General features: G+C 47.3%; 1 protein-coding gene across 1 annotated transcript; it reads left to right on the top strand.

Moving 5' to 3' along the window:
* The first annotated feature begins 1,489 nt into the window (after nucleotides 1-1,489).
* Nucleotides 1,490-10,785, top strand: LOC309380195 (C-C motif chemokine 19-like). The gene is made up of 4 exons (XM_081930085.1): nucleotides 1,490-1,687; nucleotides 2,949-3,072; nucleotides 6,898-6,994; nucleotides 8,814-10,785. Exons 1-4 carry the CDS (start codon nucleotides 1,609-1,611, stop codon nucleotides 8,835-8,837), a joined length of 324 nt encoding a protein of 107 aa, XP_081786211.1. The 5' UTR covers nucleotides 1,490-1,608; the 3' UTR covers nucleotides 8,838-10,785.
* Nucleotides 10,786-22,737: the final 11,952 nt, after the last annotated feature.

The following is a 22,737-nucleotide window of genomic DNA, read 5'->3' as shown; positions in this document are numbered from 1 at the left end:
CAGGCACCTGAAGAACGGAAGACTATAAAAAGAGCCCACAAGCAGGAGCTGAGCACAAGAGCCCTCTCCTGTCCTGCATTTTGCAGCAACTGGCATTCAGAAGCATTGCAGCCTTGACTGTGGAGACTGTGGAGCATAACCATCCCGGCTAGTAGTCCTCAATATCCCTCTCCTCCTCAATGAATTTGTTCAATCCTCTGTTAAAGCCATCTAGGTTGGGAGCCATCACTGCCTCCCTAGTTTAACTTTGCCCTGCATGTTGTGTCAAAGCAAACATTACCCTCCCCATTTCCCAGCATTTCCCCCATCACTTTCCTTCTTGCAAAAAGTACGATCTTCTGGAGGAAGTGAGTTTTCTGCGCAAGGCCTCCCAAAATCAACCATAAATTGACAGTATGAATTTGGTGGTATAGGACTGGATCCCACACCGAAATTACAATTGACTGGAACCCTACAATGCAAATGGCAAACCAGATTGTTCCAGGATCCCACCACCATTTGAACTATAGCTCCATTTTGCAGAAACATCAGCACCCATTAGCAAGCACCCCCCCTTTTTTTACCCAACCCTGTAGCACTAGTCTTGGAGAACTAGACCAAAATTAACAAAATGAATTTCAATAGATAAAAAAAGTAATGTTCTGCACATAGGCAGGAATAACCAGCTGCACAAACATAGGATGGGGGACACCTGCCTTGCTAATAGTACATGCAAAAGGGATCTTAGTGGACCACAAACTGAACATGAGAACATTGTGATGCAGCAGCATAAAAAGTTAATTCTATTCTAGGCTGCATCAGACCACACCTGGAATACTATGTCCAGTTCTGGACACCACAATTTAAGAAGGATGTTGACAAGCTGGAACATGTGCAGAGGAAGGCAGCCAAGATGACCAAGGGTCTGGAAGCCAAGCCTTATGAGTAGCGGTGGAAGGAGCAGGGTATGTTTAGCCTGGAAAAGAGGAGGCTGAGATGAGATATGAGAGCCATCTTCAAATATATGGAGGGCTGCCCCATGGAAGAAGGAGCAGGCTTGTTTTCTCCTGCTCTGGAGGGTAGGACTATTCTGACTAAATATCAGGAAGAACTTCCAGATGCTAAGAGCTGTTTGAGAGTGGAATGGACTCCCTTGGGAGGTGTTGGGCTCTACTGCACTGGAGGTTTTTAAGCAGAGGTTGGGTGGCCATTTGCCAGGGATTCTTCGGCTGTGGTTCCCGCACCTCAGGGGGTTAGACTCTGTGACACTTGTGGGTCCCTTACAACTCTACAGTTCTATGATTCTGCCTCCCTCTGCCCAAGAACCCCTTCACATTCTCCAGGACTCAAGCCACGTCCCTTGAGCAAAGAGACCAAGCCCTCAGGTGCCACAGCAGGCTGGCATTCCTGGCACAGTGCCCGGGCACAAGCCCTGCCTGGGCCTCTTCTTGCTCACCTCTGTCTCTGGTTCCCTGGGATTTCCTCTGTTACTCACACCAAGAAAGTGAAAACGAGAGCAAGGGATCACAATAAATAGGAGAGGCGGGAGCTGGCTCCACACTAGAGCATCAGCTACCCGGGGCTGGCTGGGTTGTTCTTCCTCTCTGCGGCATCCTTGGCACCCACAGCATGGCAGCAGGCATGGCAGCACACGGCGGCTGCTGGATCCTTGGATTGGTGGCTCTCTGTGTCTGGAGCACCCAGCAGGGTAAGAGACAACATCTTCTCCCCTTCTGGCTGCCACACTGCTGGGTCCAATGCTCAGGAGCTCTTTTGGCTGGGCCTCTCCAGGGCAGGGGAATCCTTCCTCTTCCTCTCTCCCTTCCTGAATTCCACTGCCTTGAAGTTGGCACTCAAGCTTCTCCCTGCCAGTGCTCTCTGGCTCCCTGTAAATGATGGGGAAGTTCCTTGACCTGGGCTGTGTCCCCTAGTGGTTAAGCCTCCTCTTTGGCAAACGGTGGGTCTTCACTAGCACTTGCTCTGGAAGCTGCAGTCGGTGCAGAATGCTGCAACGCAGTTGCTGACAGGAGGAAGGCCTTGCACCCAGAGATCTGCACTGGTTTCTAATCTGATTCCGGGCCAAGTTCAAGGTCTTAGTGTTAAATCCCTTAGCAACTTGAGGACCAGTTTGCCTGCAAGATCACCTTGCCCCACCTGACTGCTTCAGTCAGCGGAACTGGCACTGCTGCAGGTGTCACCCCTTCCTCATTTGTAAGAAATCAATCTTTTAGTGTGGCACCTCTAACTCCCTGCCAATTGACACCAGGCCACACCTTCCCTGGGTCCTTTCCAGCACCTGCTGAAACATTTTTGTTTAGAGAAGTCTGTCCAGACATCTATAATGTAAAATGTACTTTAATCTATGTTTAGTTTATTGTTGATTTTATGTTCTGAATGATTTGCAAAGTTGTTTTCATTGTTTTTTTTTAAACTGATAATATTATGGTTTTGCTCTCTTTGGGGCTTTTTAAAAATCATCAAATGGTGTATACCTTTTCTGAAATAAAAATAAATACTATTTGCCATTTTAATGCCCACATGTCTTGTTTGGAAAGACCCTTTTCAGACTGATTGCAAACCCTTTCTCGTGTTTACTGCCTTATATTTGCTGCCATGTCCCACAAGACTGGCCTCTGCTTCTGCTACTATAGCATTGTAGTCAGAGGACCCTGGAGATCTGGGCTATGCAGGTAGATCCTGCATATGGCAGCCAGTTCCCTCTGGAGAAAGCTGACCTGATGGATGAAGATGTTGTTGCTCCTTTCCCTTTGTCCACTTGACCACTTGCCAGATGGGATCCTTGCCAGCTGTGGCTGGGCTGTTCCTGCTGTGGCAGAGAAGGGGCAACGGGTGCCCTTGGAGCAAGGCGCTTCTCTTTCTCTAACCTGGATTGCAAAGTGAGTGGAGAGAAGGGCAGACCCTCCGTTTCCCCTCCCTTACACATTGATTTTTTCCTTTCCTTTCCTCAGTTTCTGGTGATTATCAGGTCATGGACTGCTGTGTGAGAACTAGCTCAATGCCCATTCCTGCCAAAGTTGTCCGAGATTACCGGGACCAGTATGTTCAAGACGGCTGCCCAGTCCGGGCTGTGATGTAAGTTGTGGCCCCTACTTTGCATTCCAGGAGTCGGCTTTTTAAAGGGGGGTGGGGCAGGCTAGTGTGTACTTAGATCATCGTGTGCCCTTGCATAGACCTCTAGCAAATCAGAGAGAGGAAGAAGACAGGGGGTGCAACACAAGCCTTTTTAGGGCGCAGGACCCGGTGAAGTGTGTTCAAATTACATGAAAAGAGATTCTGACTAAACATTAGGAAGAGTCTTCTGGTGGTGAGAGCCTTCAATAGTGGAGCAGACTCCCTCAGAAGGCAATGGGCTCTTCTTCATGGGAGGTTCTTAAGCAGAGCTTGGGTGGCCTTCTGTCAGAGGCAGGGCCCGATTTAGGTTTGATGAGGCCGCAGGTGGCGCTGTGGGTTAAACTTGCCAATCAGACAGTCGGCAGTTTGAATCCCCACAATGGGGTGAGCTCCCATTGCTCAGTCCCTGCTCCTGCCAACCTAGCAGTTCGAAAGCACAAAGTGCAAGTAGATAAATAGGCACCGCTCCGGCGGGAAGGTAAACGGCGTTTCCGTGTGCTGCTCTGGTTTGCCAGAAGCGGCTTAGTCCTGCTGGCCACATGACCCGGAAGCTGTACGCCGGCTCCCTCAGCCGATAAAGCGAGATGAGTGCCGCAACTCCAGAGTCGGTCACGACTGGACCTAATGCTCAGGGGTCCCTTTAGCTTTACCTTTAAGCTACTGAAGGTAATGGGACCCTTTATATGTCTAGCTGTCCTTTGTCAACAACAAATTGTCGCTGTTTTTTGTGTTGGGTATATGCTATATGGTAATTTATGGACCTAATAAGTATCTCAAGCCATTTGCATGTAACAAAATATGTATTTTATCAAAGTAATTGTTGAACAGAAATGCAATTTTAGGGAGCATCATAGGAGCCTACACAACACAAAACACTGTTGCTGTATGTAGGTTTTATTTCATTTGTTTTTTATCTCATATTTTGGAAATGTACATCCAGTTTTTCCCCCTTTAAATTTTTTGGGGGACCTAAGCTATAGCTTGTTTAGCTTATGTGTAAATCCAGCACTGGCCAGAGGTTCTTTAGCTGCGATTCCTGCATTGCAGGGGGGGGGGGGTCAGCCTAGATCACCCTTGGTGAAGAGTCTACGATTCCTTGGGTGTTTTTAAACAGAGCTCCAACATGCTTAGAAGGAAAAGAAAGGGCTGGAACCGCAGCCGGCAGGGACAGCGCAGAAGAGGCGATGCACCACGGCTGAATTAACTTTGCTGCCAATTAACTTTGGTGACAGCAGATGCTTCTCGTCCTGGGTGTACCGTTCCCACCTGCCTGGCTGCCCTCTTGCAGACCTTTGTGGCCCCCATTTATCTTCATTCCACATCTCCTCTGCTCCAGTGACTTTTCTCGGTGGTGCTGAATTTACACGCTTCCAGTCACCTTTGGCCAAGCAGTCAAGTGTGCAAGAGGCCCGTGGCAGCTTCCTCCAGGACAAAGTGTCTGATGTGGGAACGGTCTGGAGCTTCAGCCTTCCCTTGTAGGAAGGACACAGCTTGGGGGTCAGGTTAGAGGTGCTGCAGGGTTGGGGAGATGGAACCCCACCTGGCATAGAGGATTAGTTGACCCCCATGAGGCAGGTGGTTGGGATCCTGATATGCTCAGATGATTCCCACAAGGCCAGGTGTAGGGAAAGGAACAAAGGATCCTCCCCATGTCCATTCCTTTATGTGCTTCCAACTTAATGGGTATTCCTCCTATCAGCATGCAGCAACCACTAGGCAGGATGGCTGGGCTCTGCATCCACAGCTGGAAGCAGCACAGCTTCTGAAGGCCAGTTTCCGGAAACCACAGGAGGGCTTTAGGGGTCAAACCCCTTTGAGATATCTGGTTGGCCATTGTGGGAACCGAAGGCTGGACTTGCTTGACCCCCTTTGGCCTGATCCAACAAGCTCTTCTTATGTTCTTAACCAGCCATCCCAGACCTAAACGGCAGCTGATAGGTCAAACTTCCACCAACCTGATGCTCTACAGAAGCTGCAGACTACAACTCCCATCAGCACTAGCTGGCTGGGACAGTCAAAAACAGCTGGAGGGCATCAGTCTGGGGAATCTTGGCAGGAGACATTCTCCTTCTCTGTCCCATCTAGTTGCCAGCCATGCGCTGTTGAGCAAGAACACTCTATGTGGAAACTGATTTATTTTTTTAGAAAAATCCTAAATGAAGTAATCTTGTGTTGGCTTTGTAGTAATGGGTAATGACAAACGTTGCTTCCAGTTACTATGAGTTGACTTCTTGTTCTGGGCCTACAAAGTTTAGTAAGTCTTATATTAAATGAGGACTTCACAGTCCTCCTTTGAGATGGATGGAGGGTTGTCTTAGGAAGAATTCAAAGTTCAGAGGAGTTAAGCATGCCTGTTTTCATCTAGTTTAAGAAGTGTCTGTTGTCTGGGACAATCAGTGTAACCAGAAACCTCTCCTTGCAGTCCCGGAGCCTGCAATCCCTGGAGTCCTGCATTTCTTGTAACCTGACATCGCTACAACCCGCTCCATGCTCTGTTAAACCCACAAGAGGGAAATATCTGTTGCATTTCCATGCCTCTGCCCTCCCGCTGCGAACAAAGAGAGCAAAGTTCAGGTGTACACGTTCTTCCCCTGCTACTATCTAGGCACATAATGGGATCAACTTCCATGCAAATAAAACGACTTCTGTGGTCTGTGGCTTGCAGCCAAAAGTGAGGCTGAGAGAACATTGCACAAACTTCAGCCACCACGTCCCGTTCACAGCGACTTCCCTGGCACGGTGCCAGGCTGTGCAAATGAGGTGGAACGAGATCCCATCAAGGCAACTTCGGTTGCTTTCAAGAAGTGGCAAAAGTGTTGAGTTGCACGGACCATTTCCCCTGGCAACTTAATCAGGGATTCTCACCGGTAAAGGGCTCCACAGAACCAGAAAGCATGAAAGAGGTCATTTGGCCCCACCTTTCCTCCTGGGGGGGCCAATGTGGCAACTGCTGCCTATAGATCTCTGGTGCCAAAACTTTTTGGAGGCCCTACCTGCTTGGTTCCATAAATTTATCCCCAGTGCCCGCTACCCAACCCCATAGAAAAGCATCGTTCAGAATAGTGGTTCCCACTAAGGAAGAGAATAATGCAATAAAATTTGAAACAGTAACAATTAATTGCACATCTATTCAAAATCCAATGAAAGCTACTTAGTTTAATTAATTCAACAAAATGGGTGAACTTGATCCAGTGATCCACTGCCACCCTCTTGCCTCTTAGCAACCCCAAAGGTAATCCCACTGCCCCTTCAGGGGCCACTACCTCCATGGAAAATGAGCATGGTCCCAACTAAAGAGGAATGGTCACTTAAACTGATGGAATATGCTCAGCTTGCAGACCTAACTTACAGAATAAGAGAAGAAGAACATTCGTTTAAAGATGACTGGACAATGTTTATTGCCTATATGGGGGGGGGGATTGTGTACACTTGAAAATGTCGGCAGCATTAAGATAAATTCAACAGCGTAAATAAGGTTTGATGGATGTAATAATGGATGTAAAATATGCAGGGATTTGTGGTATGCAAAATGAACCATGGAAAGAGAAGAAAGGAAGTATTGATATTTTAAGGTTGTTTAAATGAATATTTCAAAATGCAAAACCTCTGCTCCTGAACCCCTGACAGTAATAATAAAAATTATACAAAAAAGGGGGGAACAACTGCTTTAGACCATGCAATGCAGACATTTCATGAGGGAGGAGGGGGTTAACAAGAGAGATATCTAAGATGGCAGAGGCATCCTGGTCATCTGCTCATATTTTTTCCTGCTCTTTGTGTTTCCAGTTTCACCACCATCAGAGGGAGGAACCTCTGTGCCCCTCCCCATGCCCCGTGGGTGAAGCATCTGAAAGAGACGTTGAACCGCCGAAACCATAACAGGGTGAGGTGTCTTTTTTTGTCACCCTTTCCCAGGGAAAATGTACTCTTTGGTGCTAAATTGGAGTAAACGTCAATCCGGAGAAAACTGAAACGGCTGTTTGTTCCAATTGAATACTACAGAGTGGTTTTCCCCAGATGAAAGCTACTGTGAAATCTACTGTATTTTTTGCTCTATAAGACGCACCAGACCACAAGACGCACTTAGTTTTTGGAGGAGGAAAACAAGAAAAAAAATATTCTGAATCTCAGAAGCCAGAACAGCAAGAAGGATCGCTGCACAGTGAAAGCAGCAATCCCTCTTGCTGTTCTGGTTTTTGGGATAGCTGCGCAGCCTGCATTTGCTCCATAAGATGAACACACATTTCCCCTTACTTTTTAGGAGGGAAAAAGTGAGTCTTATAGAGCAAAAAATACGGTATTTGAAGTCTCAAGTACGACCCGAACCAATGGATTCAAATGGCAGCCTCTCTCACAAGCCACCAACTTCCGAGGTCGTAGAGGCATAGAGTTGCAAGGGGACCCTGGGGTCATAGAATCACAGAATTGTAGAGTTGGAAGGGACCCCAAGGGTCATCTAGTCCAGTGTTTCCCAACCTTGGGCCTCCAGATGTTTTTGGCCTACAACTCCCATCATCCCTAGCTAGCAAGACCAGTGGTCAGGGATGATGGGAATTGTAGTTCAAAAACAGCTGGAGGCCCAAGGTTGGGAAACACTGAATTCTAGTCCAACCCCCGGCAATGCAGGAATCTCAACTAACTCTTCCAAGTCAGATGGCCGCCCAACCTCTACTTAAAATCCCCTAAGGAAGGACTTTTGAGGGAGTCCGTTCCACCGTCAACTGGCTCTTCCCATCAGAAAGTTCTTCCTGATGTTTCGTCAGAAGCTCCTTTCTGGTCATTTGAATCCGTTGGTTGAGATCCCCTCCTCTGGAGCAGCAGAAAACAAGTTTCCTCCATCTTCTGTGTGGCATCAGTGAATGTGGGGCTGGAGAGGGGTGGCAAAATTAGTCCCGGCAAAGGCAAGAAACGGGGTCTGGAAAAGTCTTTTGGTTTGTTTTTATTTCATCAAATGTATACACTGCTTGATTGTAAAAGGAACACCTCAAAGCAGTTTGCAAAAAAAAGAGAAACCAATAAAATCACCACTAAGAGCAGTTAAGAGCAATAATGTAAGACATTCAAAAATGTAAAATGACAACAGACTGAAAACAGATTAAGGGCTCCTTCACACTTCTTCTTGTCTTGTGCCAAGAGAGCCCAGTTCCAAGTGGCTTCCCCCTTGACCCACCCCTTTCCCAGGGAAAATGTACTCTTTGGTGCTAAATTGGAGTAAACGTCAATCTGGAGGAAACCCAAATGGCTGTTTGTTCCGACTGAACACTATAGAGTGGTTTTCCCACAAGTGAAAGCAGCGGGAAAAGAAGATGTGTGGATAAAACCCAAGACTCGCATCAACCTGCCAAACATCTGGGTAGGCTTGTCAAAATGAAAATGCTTTTAGCAGGTGCCAAAAAGAGCCCCGTGAAGGTGCCTGCTTGAGACCAAATGGACAGGGAATTCCAAAACGTAGGTGCAGCCGCACTGAAAGATTGAGTCATTACAGTTGGGGGATGGGGGTTAGGCAGGACCCATAATAGGGCCAATTTTGCTGATTGAAGCAGTTTTGACTTCCCTGGTTGTCAGTATACAGTGCTGGGCCTTGGGACAACCTGACCTGCTGAGCCCTTCTGTCTGGGTGGGACAACCACCTGAAGAAATGCTGCTGAGTTTGGCAGGATGGGGTGGCCGATCCATTAATGTTGCTTTCCCTCTTCTCCCAGAGGTCATCCTGGCGTTCCTTCTAGATGGCCGGCTGACCCCCTTGCATCCTAGAGGAGGAACCTTGAACAATCAGCTTCATCCAACGCCTGCATTTCCCCAAGATGGACCACTCATCTAATCCAGCAAGGTCCTTCTTTGTGCTCCTGCGTTCAAGCAGTTTGCCTCCTTGGAAATGGGGGGTCTTTGCCTCTAGACTATTGTAAAGCCTTTCCGCTGCATTCTTGCATTTGCAAATATCCATCTGGAGTTAGTTGATTCAGACCCCACCAGTTGCAAAAGCTCCCAGCTGTTTGCTATATACACCTTCATACACAAATCCCAGTTTCCTGAGGTTCAAAACTTCCCACTGTCTTAATAGATGGTCCATTTATTCTTGAGCCACCTTAGAGGCTGCTTTGCCTTCTTCCTAGCCACAATCTGGCCACATTCGCTGCTCTTCAGGGAACAGAGAGTTCACCTTCAGTTGCTTGGGCTGTTTCCTTGTTATTCTGAAAACTTGAAATTGCGCTGCTGCTGGTGCATTTGGTGGGTTAAGGAGCAAGCAAATTATGAGGATTATGAGGCTGCAAAAGATGAAGGTGACAGGGCACAGAAGAGGAGGAGAATGCAGAACAGTGGTTTGGGCAGCTGTGGCCCTGAAGATGCTGCTGGACCACAGCTCCCATCATCCCCTGACTAGCTTAGCAATGTGGGCATATTGTAGAATCTTCTTGGGTGTGTTAGGTGTGCCAGAACCCTTCACTTTTTAAAACATGGCCTGGAATTGCCTCTGTGCATGTTTTAAAAATATCTCTAAATGGAACTTAGGTCCAGACTAACAATCATGCATGCAATCTGGGTGCCCAAAAGGTAGTTTTTTCTCTTTTATTGGTCCAAACAAATAGCCTGTTATTCAAGGCTAAGATTTTTTTTTACTATCTGCGAGGAACCCTGTGGATCTTGGTGGTGTGATTTGGCAAAAGAAAGAAAGGGAAACTCACAATGATGCAACGGGGCAGCTAGTCAAGAAACACAAGGATGAGAAAGACAGAGCACATGATGGGACACAAAGGCTCCAATCCGAGACAGATGCAACATTCATAACCACAAAACAGGAACTTTAAGGCAGATCTGGGATGAATTTGCTTCTCAAACGCTCCTTGAACTTCTCCTTTGTGAATTTTGTTGTTCATCTTCTCCAGAGGTTGTCTGATTCCTTGAATATTTGTTGAATGTTTTCTAGCTAGCTAGCTAGCTAGTTGATATTGGGTATCCAATGATATTGGGATTTCAGTTTTTAATGCCTTACAGCTGATGCGTGACAGTACATGGGCTGCTTGGTGCTTGATAGCACTGACATCTGAATCTGTTTCCAGTCTTCAGGGACAAATGGTCTCTTCTGCCAAGAGAACCTGCACATCTGCTGCAAAGCCCCTTATGCGTTGCTGAGGATTCTGGGTTCACTTTCAATTTAGGCCAATTGTGAACCAGAAGTGTGGCTTAGAACGAACACAATATATCTCCATGACAGTGCAGAGCAGAGACATTTTACTAGGCTGCCTTTGAATATCACTTGCAGTGATAATGAAGGTTTGACAGCTGATTCAAACTGTCAAAAGATTCATGAACAAAGGCTAGGGCATGACCAGATGCAAACACTTCACATCCAAAACGTGATTTTCAATGCTGAATTAGAAATCTGAATGACGAAACTGGGAATTTCAGAAAAAGTTGAGTAACTGGGAGCTTTCATTTGAAACCTGATTAACTGGTGAGGTCATCTTATTCCAATGTTTTGTGTTTCTTAAAAAAATTATGGATGAATTAATCAGTAGTGTTTTCAAAAGCATTTGCATGGTTTCATGTTATACTCTTTTTTTGTGTCTTCTCTTTGCGGTTGTCCTACAAGTATATACTCACGGATGCTAAATACAAATGTAATTCGAATTTCCTTCCATTGTGTCTGCTTGCAATCTCTATAAATTCTCAAATAAAAAAGAGGGAATGACCATTACTGTGTCTTATTTGGGAAAAAGTAAGGATCTGCTGCTTGTGGGGCTGTTTGAGAGGGGAAGAAAGTGCCTGGGAAGATGGCTGGCTCTCCTTCATCAGATACTGTACTTTTCCATGTATAAGACAAGGTTTTTTCCTTAGGAAATTATGCCAAAAGGGGGGCGGGGGTTCGTCTTATACATGGGTCGTCATCGGGGGGACTTGGGATTGGTTGCTGCTGCAAGCCGGAGATTGTCAGCGGCTATTGTGCGTGTTATTGGTGGCTGTGGCAAGGGCTGGTATTGATTGGCTGTCACTGTGGCAATTGGGCGGACGACTGGTGAGGGGACAGATGATAGGTGGGTTTTGCGACACGTGAGAGTGGTTTGGCGAGGGAGCGATTTTTGGAATCCCCCCCCCCAAGAAAAGCTCAACAACTCTGGGCAATCTCCCCCCATTTTCCTAATTTGGAGTCCCCCAGAATAGGGTGCGTCTTATACACGGAAAACTATGGTATTTCTAAACAGAGGCTGGGAGGCCACCTGGGAGGGATGCGGTGGCCGGAGGATTCTGTGCATCCACAGCACAATAGACAGACGCAATGGCCACAGTGGTCCCTTCCGAATCTTCATGAACAGAAGAAGGTGAGAAGAGCCTGCTGAATCCAGCCAGTGGCCCGTAGGGTCCTTCCTCCTCTTCTAGCAGTGATCAACCAGCCGCCTGTGCAAAGCCCACAAGCAGGATTTGAGCACAAGAGCAGCCCCCTGCCTTCCTGTACTTTCCACTAAATTGCACCCCCGTCTAGCTGCTCTTCTCTCACACCCTTGTCCCCCACCGCACAGCAGGGCAAGTGCCAACCCGGCAGAGAGTGTGATAGGGATTTTGAGTTCATAGATGTATGTTAAATGTTCATAAGTGTACCAACCAAGCACGTACATAGATCAGCGCAGGAAGACCGACCTGAAACCATTTTGAATCCCAAACTGAGCAAATGTTTTCTCTGCAAGGTCAAAGGAAAATGGAAAAGCCTCCCCATTGTATTTTCCTTCAAAAATCCTGTCTTAAGGGCACATTTCAGATATGAATAGGGTGTGAGCCTGTGGCATGGCCCAGGAACTAAGTATTTATCATTACAAAAGACTGGCCAGGCTCCCCAGGCAATCCAATCAAGTGACCATTAAACAGATAACCTGGCAGATAGGAGGTAAACAAGTCACTCAGATTTCTGCTGTAGACCGCCTTTTCTGTGATGTAGGTATGATGTATCTGGGGGGGAGGTCTTAGGTTACACCCCTTCTGTGATGTATGTATGATGTATGGAGGGGTGGTCTTGAGCTCCGGGGCAGGGAATTTAAAATGTCTATATAAGGCCTTGCGTGCCATTGTTCTGGGTTCCTCCTCCCTCCTGCGTGTGAGGGGAGCACCCTGTTGCAACAGATCAATAAAGAATAAGTTTACTAGCTGCTATGCTTCTCAATATTCTCTGGTTGGCTTCTGTTATTTTCTCCTACCAATAGGGAACCTACGTAAGGACTCTATATGGGCTCTTGGATACCCCATAAGGGTAAAAATGGAAGATTTTGTTTACAACAAGAGATTAGAGAAAGTGTGTTGGGGGAAAGTGTTAAATTCCTCCCCTTAACAGCTTTTAACTTTCTAATCGTAGAGTTAGAAGGGACCCAAAGAGCGTCTAGTCCAGCAAGGCAGGAAAATAAGAATTATCAGCAATGTAGGGCTGTGTGCGTGTCTGAGCATGAATGTCCCACCTCCCCTGCCTCAGCCGGGTGTTTTTCCTCTCCTTCCTGGCACATCTGCCCTCAGGGTGGGCTCTGTCAGTGTTACGGCAAAGCAAAGCGCCACTCTGATCACCACTGATCCCTTGCACATTGTGAAGCTGGCACAAGGAGCTTATTCCAAGTGGCAACGGCCCCGGAAGCCAGGGGGAAAGTACCTTTCTTCTGTAAGTAGTTGTGCAATATGCTGTGGTTTGAGTGCCTGAAAAACAGAAAGCTTTGCCAAACTAGGAGTACTTCTTTGAGGGAAGGTACCTAGCGAGTGCCACAGGTCACCTGCTTTTCCTGAAATGGGTTCAGTGGGTCACCACTTCCATACCCTCGGAGGGATGCGGGTGGCGCTGTGGTCTAAACCACTGAGCCTCTTGGGCTTGCCGATCAGAAGGTTGGCGGTTCAAATCCCCGCAATGGAGTGAGCTCCCGTTGCTCGGTCCCTGCTCCTGCCAACCAAGCAGTTTGAAAGCACACCAGTGCAAGTAGATAAACAGGTACCACTGTGGAAGAGAGGTAAATGGCGTTTCCGTGCACTTCTGGTTTCTGTCATAGTGTTCCGTTGCACCAGGAGCACATGACCCGGAAAGCTGTCTGCAGACAAACGCCGGCTCCCTTGGCCTGAAAGTGAGATGAGTTCTGCAACCCCATAGTGGCCTTTGACTGGACTTAACCATCCAGGGGTCCTTTACCTTTTTACCTTTTTTTTTTTACCATACCCTCCAAGTGCCCCTATTTTCCAGGGACAGCCCACAATTATGAAAGCCACCTCAGCTTCTGATTTGATTCTGAAATGCCCCTATTTCCTCCACCGGTGCTGCTGCGGACGAGATCAGACAGGAGGGTGAGCTGGCGCTTGTTCTGAGCGTTGCAATTGGTGGTTGTGGTGGCTGCAAGAGAACACCCCGTTTCTTCTCCATAGCCTCTCCATGGCTGCTGCTGCTGCTGCTGGCTCCTTCCCTTGGGCAGCTCATAGCGGCTGCCAGAGAGCGGACGAGGAGGAGAGGCTGCTCCCGAGGCCCAGCCCCATGTGTCGCCCCAGCTCTGAGGGGCAGGCATTCAGTAGCACTGCTGCCTCCTGCTGGGGAGACAGAGCCACTATTGCCCTCGATAGGCTCCCCTCCTCCATGAATCCATCTAAACCTCTTTTCAACCCAACTAGCTTGGTGGCCATCTTTGTTCCCTGCAGCAGTGAGTTCCATAGTTTAACTATGCATGAAGAAAGACTTTATGTTATCTGTCCTCAATATTCCAACACTCAGCTTCATTGTATGTCTAAGATGACTGCATACAAAACAGGATGCCTTCTCGCAAAAACACTGCTGAATTTCCATATATATATATATATATATGTGTGTGTGTGTGTGTGTGTGTGTGTGTGTATTCCATTTAATATTATACATTCACATCATCTTTATCTACTCTACCACCTTGGCTATTAGAGCCTATCGACTTCCTTCCCTCCAGCCTCACGGCTTTCAAAATTAACCTTTGTATCATTGCATTTTGTATGTTTCCCAATTCTAATTACACTCATTACAAAATGGCTCAAAATTTAAATAAATATAGAAAGGTAGAAAATTTCTCATTACAAGTCTTCCAGCAACCCTGCTTACAATAATCTTTCAGTTACAGATAGGTAGCCGTGTTGGTCTGCCATAGTCAAAACAAAACAAAATTCCTTCCAGTAGCACCTTAAAGACCAACTAAGTTCTTGGTATGAGCTTTCGTGTGGTATCTGAAGAAGTGTGCATGCACACGAAAGCTCATATCAAGAACTAACTTAGTTGGTCTTTAAGGTGCTACTGGAAGGAATTTTTTTTTGTTTTGAATAATCTTTCAGTTATCATATAAATTTACTCCCGTCCTTTTGGAATACTTGATCACGCTTGTTTTGGATTTTTCCCGTCAGCTTTGCCAGTTCTGCCAAGTCCGTCATCTTCACCAGCCACTCTTCTAATAAAAAGGCTTCTGGTTTTTTTTTTAACAAAAGTATTTTAAGGCAAGAACTCATGAGTTCTGGAAATGTAAAGAAAGGGAAGGTATCTTCTACCGCATGTGGTGGACTTGTTAAGAGGTAAAGACTTTCTGGGAAATGGTATATAATGAGCTAAAGGAAATGCTGCTGAATTTTCATGCAGACTTTTTTTTTAAGCCACAAATTGATGGGGAAATGAGTAGGAGACTTAAGACAGGGAAAACGAGAAATGGATAGAAACCGAAAGCAGCATATTTGCTCATCCCTCGTTGGCGCACTGTCTTTCACTGCTGAAGAAGAAGAAGAAGAGGAAGAAGAAGAAGGGAGAAATCAAGAGGTGTATCTGAGTCTGTCTTGCCAGGCTAGGCTTCCGAGGACATGTCTGCATGGGAACAACAGCCACACCTGCGGCAGCTGATAAGCTGACCTTTGTGTCTGCGGCCTGCAGCGTCACGTGAAGCAACAGCCACCCCCTTGCCGGTCTGAATTTCTCTTGGGGCTTTCCAGCGGGGAAAGCCCGTGTCCTTATTTCGAAGGTGAGAAGACAGTTTCCCAGTGGAGCTGGTGGATTCCCACCCCACACCTGCCCCACTGTTTATTTGGGGTAAAGGCAGCCAGGAGGTTAGAATGGCAGGAGCAAATGCCTTCTGTCAGCCTTTGCCAAAGGAGTAAAGCATGCCAGGGAAGAGAGACCCCAGGCCTTGCCAGGAAGTCAGAGCTTGGAGGGTACATGCAAACTGGTACCCACATCCCATTCCTCCCACCTTATCTGCATAACCTAGCAATTCCAAACTATAGACGCGCTTTTACCCTCGCAAGATTGAATGTACTGCCCTCGGCTGTACTTGAGGGACGATTCCAACAGATGCCACACAAAAAACGCTTCTGTCCCTGTGGAGATGGCAGTCCTGAATCAATGGTGCATGCCCTTCTGGCTTGCTCTCTTTATAAAGACTCGGGGAATGAGATTATCGCCCCTTTTTTATTGTCCATTCCAGGTTGCCCAACCACAGTGTCTTTTCTCTTGGCAGATCAAGATGAGCAGATGACAACAAAGGTTGCAACATTTTTAGCTGGGGCAATCAGAATAAGGTCCACTATTTGACTGTTGATTCAGGACCCTCAAGTGTGTTTTATAGAATTGACTTTTTATTTCTGTTCTTTGTATATCACATTGTTCTTTTGTTGCTATGGCCGATGGGTGATGCAAATAAAGATTAATTCATTCATTCCCATTCCTTCCCTCCTCTCCACCACCACCTGGCCTCAAAATAGGCATAGACAAATCAGAATAAGCATTGGAAAGAACTTTCTGGTGGTGAGAGCTGTTTTGACAGTGGAAGGGACCAGCTCAGAAGGGGGTGGACGCTCCTTCCTTGGAGGTTTCTCAGCAGAGGTTGGAGGGCCAGCCATCAGGCATTCTTGAGTTGAGATTCCTGCATTGCAGGGGTGGACCAGATGCCCCTTGGTGGTCCCTTCTGACTGTACAATACGATTCTATTGAATTCATGGAGGAAGAGTCTACCAGCCACAATGGCTAGTGTTATAAGAAAAACTGGCCCCAAGCCATTTCTCCCCAGCTGATCCATGCAGTTCAGGTGAAGAAGGGGATTATCATCATCGCCCCCGGGGTGACTGGGGAGAGGCAAATGGCCTCACCGCTGGCCTTCAGCCATTGCCACCTCCCAGGCATGACTTTTAAAAATCTGTGTGCTGACAAGCGTGCAAATTCTACATATGGGCTGGTACAGAAGGGTTCAAAATTGGGCAAGGATATTTATCCCTTCTCAGAGCTTAAAGAACTGCAGGCCGCTGAAACTGTGACACACTTCTGACTCTCTCTTCTCCCTGCACTTAAGCTCTTCTATCCTGCAATCTTGTATTTCAATTGTTAAAAGCCGACAGGTCTGGGCAGGGCTGCTTCCAAGAAACACATTCAGCTCAAATGCTGCTGAAATCCCCCCCCCCCTTGCTCCCAAGATGGGCAAAGCCCCTGCCTGACAATCTCTTAATCCTTCTAATGGGTTAAGGAAGATCTTAGGAGATCCCACTCGGGGAAGTGAAGAAAGCATTGCTACTTCTGTCTGAATAATCGAAACCAGAAGCAGGAATGAAAAGGAGACAGCCAGCTGCTGGTTTCTGTGGTGCTTTCATGATATTCAAGGGCTTTTGAACTGCTGCGTTGGCAAGATGGAAGCACGGTTTGTACAAACCTGGAAGTTTGTTTTTCTTGCAAGAAACATGACTTTGCAAGAAATCGTACAGGCTCTTGTTTGTGGCATGGGAATGACAACTACACTGGTACCTTGGGTTACATACGCTTCAGGTTACAGACTCCGCTAACCCAGAAATAGTACCTCGGGTTAAGAACTTTGCCTCAGGATGAGAACAGAAATCGCACAGCTGCAGCAGCAGGAGGCCCCATTAGCTAAAGTAGTGCTTCAGGTTAAGGACAGTTTCAGGTTAAGAACAGACCTCCAGAATGAATTAAGTTCTTAACCCGAGGTACCACTGTATAGAGTTGGAAGGGACCTCAAGAGTCATCTAGTCCAGCCCCCAGCAATGCTGGAAGCACAATGAAAGAATCCCAGACAGATGACTGTCCAACCTCCTTTTAAGTACAGCTGGTGATGTGATGATGATAATCAAAACTGAGAGCCCTGTTGGAAACACACAGGCCTCTTTTAAGCTGGGCCAGGAGTTGGATGAAATCACGACAGCCGATGGGAAAACCAGCAGATCTTGCTTCTCAGTTAGTCACAGCTTTGGATCAGCTTCCAGCTCTGCTCACAGATACCACCCTGGTTATTGTTCTTTTACATAGCAACTGGGTGGGGGGAGGAAAGGAAAGGTACACCCATCACTTAGCTGTAGCTCCCGCAACCTGGTTCATCCTTTTGAGATGGTGATTAGGACACTTAAGCAGCTGGCTAAAGTCATGCTTTTACAAAGGAACTTGTTGGACCAGCAACCTCCTCTCTTAGATTCCAGCACTCACTGGGTACAGGACCCCAAGAACTGAAAGGGACTCAGGGCATCAGCTAGACTGGCGCCCTCCATTCCCAGAACATCATACGCACACACACACACAAAATAATAATTTGGAGGAGGGCGGACCAGGCTGCTGCTGCTTTTAGTAAATGTGCTTCTGTGATTTCTTCTTGTGCCCTTTTAGTGGATTGTGTTTTGTATCGATTGAATTCTATTGTAAACAAAATCTCTGCCCTTTTCCCCTTATGGGGTACCCAAGAGCCCATGTAGAGTCCTTCCCTATTGGTAGGAGAAAATAACAGAGGCCAAGCAGAGAATATTGAGAAACAAAGCAGCTAGTAAGCCTGATCTTTATTGATCTGTTGCAACAGGGGGCTCCCCTCCCTCGCAGGAGAAGGAGGAGGAACCCAGAAGAATGGTGTGCAAGGCCTTATATAGACATTTTGAAATTGCCACCCTGTAGATCAAGACCATCCCCAGAAACATCATACATACATCACAGAAGGGGTGTAGCTCAAAACCACCACCCAAGATAAAGGTAAAGGGACCCCTGACCATTAGGTCCAGTCGCGGACAACTCTGGGGTTGCGGTGCTCATCTTGCTTTATTGGCTGAGGGAGCCGGTGTACAGCTTCCGGGTCATGTGGCCAGCATGACTAAGCCGCTTCTGGCGAAACCATAGCAGGGCACGGAAATGCCATTTACCTTCCTGCCAGAGCAGTACCTATTTATCTACTTGGACTTTGACGTGCTTTTGGCAGGAGCAGGGACAGAGCAACGGGAGCTCACCTCGGTGTGGGGATTCGACAAGTCCTAGGCTCTGTGGTTTAACCCCCAGTGCCATCCAAGTCCCACCACCCCAGATACATCATACCTAATTTACAGAAAAGGTGGTCTAAAACAGAAATTTGAATGTTGTTTTTCTCCTGTCTGACAGGTTACTTGATTGGATACCCTGGGGAGCCTGGCCAGTCTTTTGTAATGATAAATACTAAGTAATGATAAATTCTTAGTTCCTGAGTCAGGTCACAGGCTCACCCTGTTCATACACAGACATACCCTTAAGACAGGATTTGTGAAGGAAAAGACAACGGGGTGGCCTTTCCATTTTCCTTTGACCTTGCAGAGAAAACATTTGGTCAGTTTGGGAATCAAAAATGGTTCCAGGTCTGTCTTCCTGTGCTGATCTATGTACGTGCTTGGTTGGTACACTTATGAACATTGAACATACAGTATATCTAAGACCTCAAAATTCCTATCACAATGCCTTCTTCCTTCCTTGCCTGTCTTGTGAACTGCCCTCTGGCCTGTGCAAAATCATGAGAAACTGCACATTTTGTTAGGAAACTGGGAAGCTGCCTCATACTGACTCAAACCGCAGGCCCTTCCTGCTAAGTATTGTCTACCCTGACTGACAGCAATGGCTCTGGAGGATTTCAGGCAGGATTCTCTCCCAACTATCCCTGGAGAGGATGCCAAGAATTGAACCTGGCACCTTTTGCATGCTGGACAGATGCTCCACCTCTGAGCTGTGGCCCTTCCCAAGAGGAGAAAGAATACCATGCTGGCCGATAGTGGATTTGCCTCTGTGGACACGGCTTGTTCCTAAGCACAGGCTCAAACAGGGGCAGCAGGAATGCAGGTGAGAGATGGCAGGCAGCCCCGCTCAGACTGTTGACCAGAGGCGTGGAGCTGCTGTCAGCAGACCAGTGGAAACTCCCGCAGAGCCTGGCTTCTGTTTACACGCTGCCAGTGACCTCCCGACATCCTGGCTGGCTGCTTGGCCTGAGATGGCCCTTGTAGGAAATGGGGAAATTGCTGCTACTGGGCTTTGGTAGTAAGAGAGCCTCCTGCATTCGGGAAGCCCAGAGGTCAAGGCCCTTCTGGTCCTTGAGCTTTCAAGAGGCTCCTTCTTCAAGGGATGAGCAATGGAAAAACATTTGGCCTTGGGGGCTTACAGCATCCATCAAAACGGGACGGGTTGGGAAGGGGCCAAGGAACAGATGTGGGGAAGTGCAAAAAAGGATGAAGTCAGGGAGGGATGTGCTTTTGGCACCGCAAGGGAAGTGGGGTGAAAGCACCAAGAGCGGAACCTCAGCTGTTGAACATAATCCTGTTCTGGAAGACAGTTCCACTTCCTGAACGTTCAACAACCGAGGCGCAATTGCCGGTCGGCAAAATCCATTGAAAAAATGCACCATTTGACTTCCGAAGCATTCAACAACCGAGGTTCTACTGTACAGTGGTACCTCTGTTTACAAACTTACTTTGTTCCAGAAGTCTGTTCTTACACCGAAAGCGTTCTTAAACCGAGGAGTGCTTTCCCCAATGAGGCCTCCTGCCGCCGGTACACTTCTACTGGTTGCCATCTGTTCGTCTTCCGGGGCAAAGTTTGCGAGCCGGAACACCTACCTGCGGTTTTGCGGAGTGCCTTGCCTGAATCGTTCATTAACAGGACTCCACTTAGACCGAGGTACCACTGTACAGTGGCACCTCGGGTTACATACGCTTCAGGTTACAGACTCCGCTAACCCAGAAATAGTGCTTCAGGTTAAGAACTTTGCTTCAGGGTGAGAACAGAAATCGCACAGCTGCTGCAGCAGGAGGCCCCATTAGCTAAAGTGGTGCTTCAGATTAAGAACAGTTTCAGGTTAAGAACGGACCTCCGGAATGAATTAAGTACTTAACCCGAGGTACCGCTGTACTTGTATGACAGCCATCATCAAATATCTGAAGGTCTGTCACATGGACGATGGTGCAAGCTTGTTTCCTGCTGCTCCAGAACAAACGGATCAACAGTGTGATGCAGCAGCAAAAAAAGCTAATGCTATTCTAGGCTGCATCAACAGAGGTCTAGTTTCCAGATCAAGGGAAGTAAGAGGGCCACTCTATTCTGTCTTGGCACCCAGAGCCGGACATAGGAGTCTTGGGCAGCTCTGGGTGCCAGTTAAAGAAGGATATTGACAAGCTGGAATGAGTGAGCAAGATGATCATGGATCTGGAAACCAAGCCTTAGGAGGAACAACCGAGGGAGCTGGGGATGCTTAACTTGGGAAAGAGGACACTGAGAGGAGATCATAGAATCATAAAATTGCAGAGCTGGGAGGGACCTTGGGGTCATCCAGTCCAACCCTCTGCAAAGCTTGCTCCACATTCCTTGCAGTGGCATCTTGAAATATCTGGTGGGCTGTCATGTGGAAGATGTGGGATGTGATACATAAGTAGCAGTCAAGTACAACATTCCTCGTTTTCCTAGAGTGGACATGCAGGGGAATGTTTGGTCCAGCCAGTCAAAAACTTCCTGTTTCCTCCTGGCTGGGACATTCTTCCTTTGCATGTGACTAGAGGTGGGCATGACCTTACCTGTGCAGGTAACAAAAGGACAAGGCACGCAGCACACTCTCTCTCTTTGACTTCCTCCGTTGTTGGAGCAGCTTTTTAGCTAGAGATGCTTTGTTGGCTCTCAGCCAACAGAAGACACTGGGATTATCTCCATATGGGATAGATCCACATGTATATACTTTGTAACTAAGTCTGCCTTCAGGGATTCAACCGTGAACTGAATGTGAGTAAACTTCTTATATATACTTTACACAAGATTGCGGCATGTTTATTCTTTTAAGAGGGATATAAGGGGACTTACCAGGAACCTAGTAGTGAGAGGCTTACACAAGCCTGCAACCAGCTACCTGCTGTGCGTTTAAAAGGGGAATGTGAAACTCTGCTAAGTAAAGGAACTTGCTAGCCCAAGCTAGGAAGGATGTTAATAAACAATATATCCTCTCCTGCCTCCCTGAACAATCCCACAGAAGATGGAACAAGTTTGCTTTCTACTTCTTCCCATGTCTTCGGAGTTTTCCCTTTCTGTAGTTGTCAGAGCTGCCTCCAGGTCCCAGCTCACAGAGGACCAACGCTAGCCGGTTGTAATGTACAAAAGTCTTTATTGAAGTTCAGTTTCCATTTACAAGCTGCAGCGTGCAGCTCTACGTCTAGAACCTAGACCGGCGAAGCTCCGTCTAGTCTCCGCCCCCTATACACCAGTTTAAGACCCTGGCCTTACTCCACCTCTTCCGTTGTTCTTTCCTCCTCTGGGTCCTTCTGCCCCCCGGGGTCTCCTCCTTTCTGGACTCTTCTGACGCTGACCCCCCTGACTCTTGTCCCTCCTTTCGGCGGGCTTTAGGACCTGGCTCCCTACCCGGGCTACCTGCTGTGCCGCTCGCCTGTACATTTGAACTTGGCGCGCGCGCCCAGCCTCCAACCTTCCTCTCGACCGTTTCTGCGCTCTCCGATGGAGGCGTGGTCAATCCTGACTCATCTCCTCCCGCTGGTGGTGAGCAGCCTGATCCCGATACCTGGGACTCCTCCCCCCCACAGCTCTCTGGTGGGGAAGCTGGTCCTGATTTCCAACTGCTGCTCTCTGAGTCCCCTCTGGCCCCTTCTTCCTGGGGTGTCCCCCTAGGAACCCCCCTTGCTCTGGCCATGGGCGCCCCCTTCTGTGAATCTTCTGATTCGCTGGAGAGACTCAGGGAATTCCTCGGACCACTGTCATCGCTTACGCTCCCCTCGGATTCCTCCCCCTTGCTCTCCATTTCCTCCCTCTCCTGTGCCTCTGCTCCTGAGCCCCTGACAGTAGTATTTCATTTAAGAGTTTTTTAAATGGAAGTGCTAAAACTTCTTCCATTTTCTTATAGTGTAGAATGGGAAGTCCATCTGGTCCTAGTTTAGAATTTATTATTACCTGGTGGATCTCCATTGTTGTGATCAGTGCATTTAATTGTAGTAACTTTTCTTATGATATTTTTGGAATCTCCTTCCCTTCTAGATACGATGTCTTCTCCTGATCATTCTCTTTTCCCGCCTTGTATAATTTACTAAAATATTCTAGAAAACAGTTCACCATTTCATCTTGTTTGCCCAGAACTTGATCATCTTGGACAAGATTGTCAGTTTGTTTTTCTTTTTGTTTCTTTTTTAACGCTTTTAAATTATGAAATTGAGAAGAAAATCAAATGGATGAAACAAACAAACAAAAAATTGAATTAGGGAACAGACCAGGAAAATTACTTGCTTGGCAGTTAGAAAAGAAGCAAGTTTGCTTTCTGTTGCTCCAGAGAGTAGAACCCAACTCCCCAATGGATTCAAATGACGTGAAAGGAGATTCCGACAAAACATCGGGTAGAACTGAGAAAGATGGCGTCT

This window comes from Podarcis melisellensis (genome assembly GCF_964234715.1).
Source record: "Podarcis melisellensis genome assembly, chromosome: 11".
NCBI lineage: Eukaryota > Metazoa > Chordata > Lepidosauria > Squamata > Lacertidae > Podarcis > Podarcis melisellensis.
The sequence above is the reverse complement of the archived record's forward strand: the minus strand, read 5'-3'. Positions and strand labels throughout refer to the sequence as shown.

Coding starts and splice junctions, on each gene's coding strand:
- LOC309380195 (XM_081930085.1), top strand. CDS start 1,609: ATGGCAGCAGGCATGGCAGCACACGGCGGCTGCTGGATCCTTGGATTG. Junction 1,688..2,948: donor TGTCTGGAGCACCCAGCAGG/GTAAGAGACAAC, acceptor TCCTTTCCTCAG/TTTCTGGTGATTATCAGGTC. Junction 3,073..6,897: donor TGCCCAGTCCGGGCTGTGAT/GTAAGTTGTGGC, acceptor TTGTGTTTCCAG/TTTCACCACCATCAGAGGGA.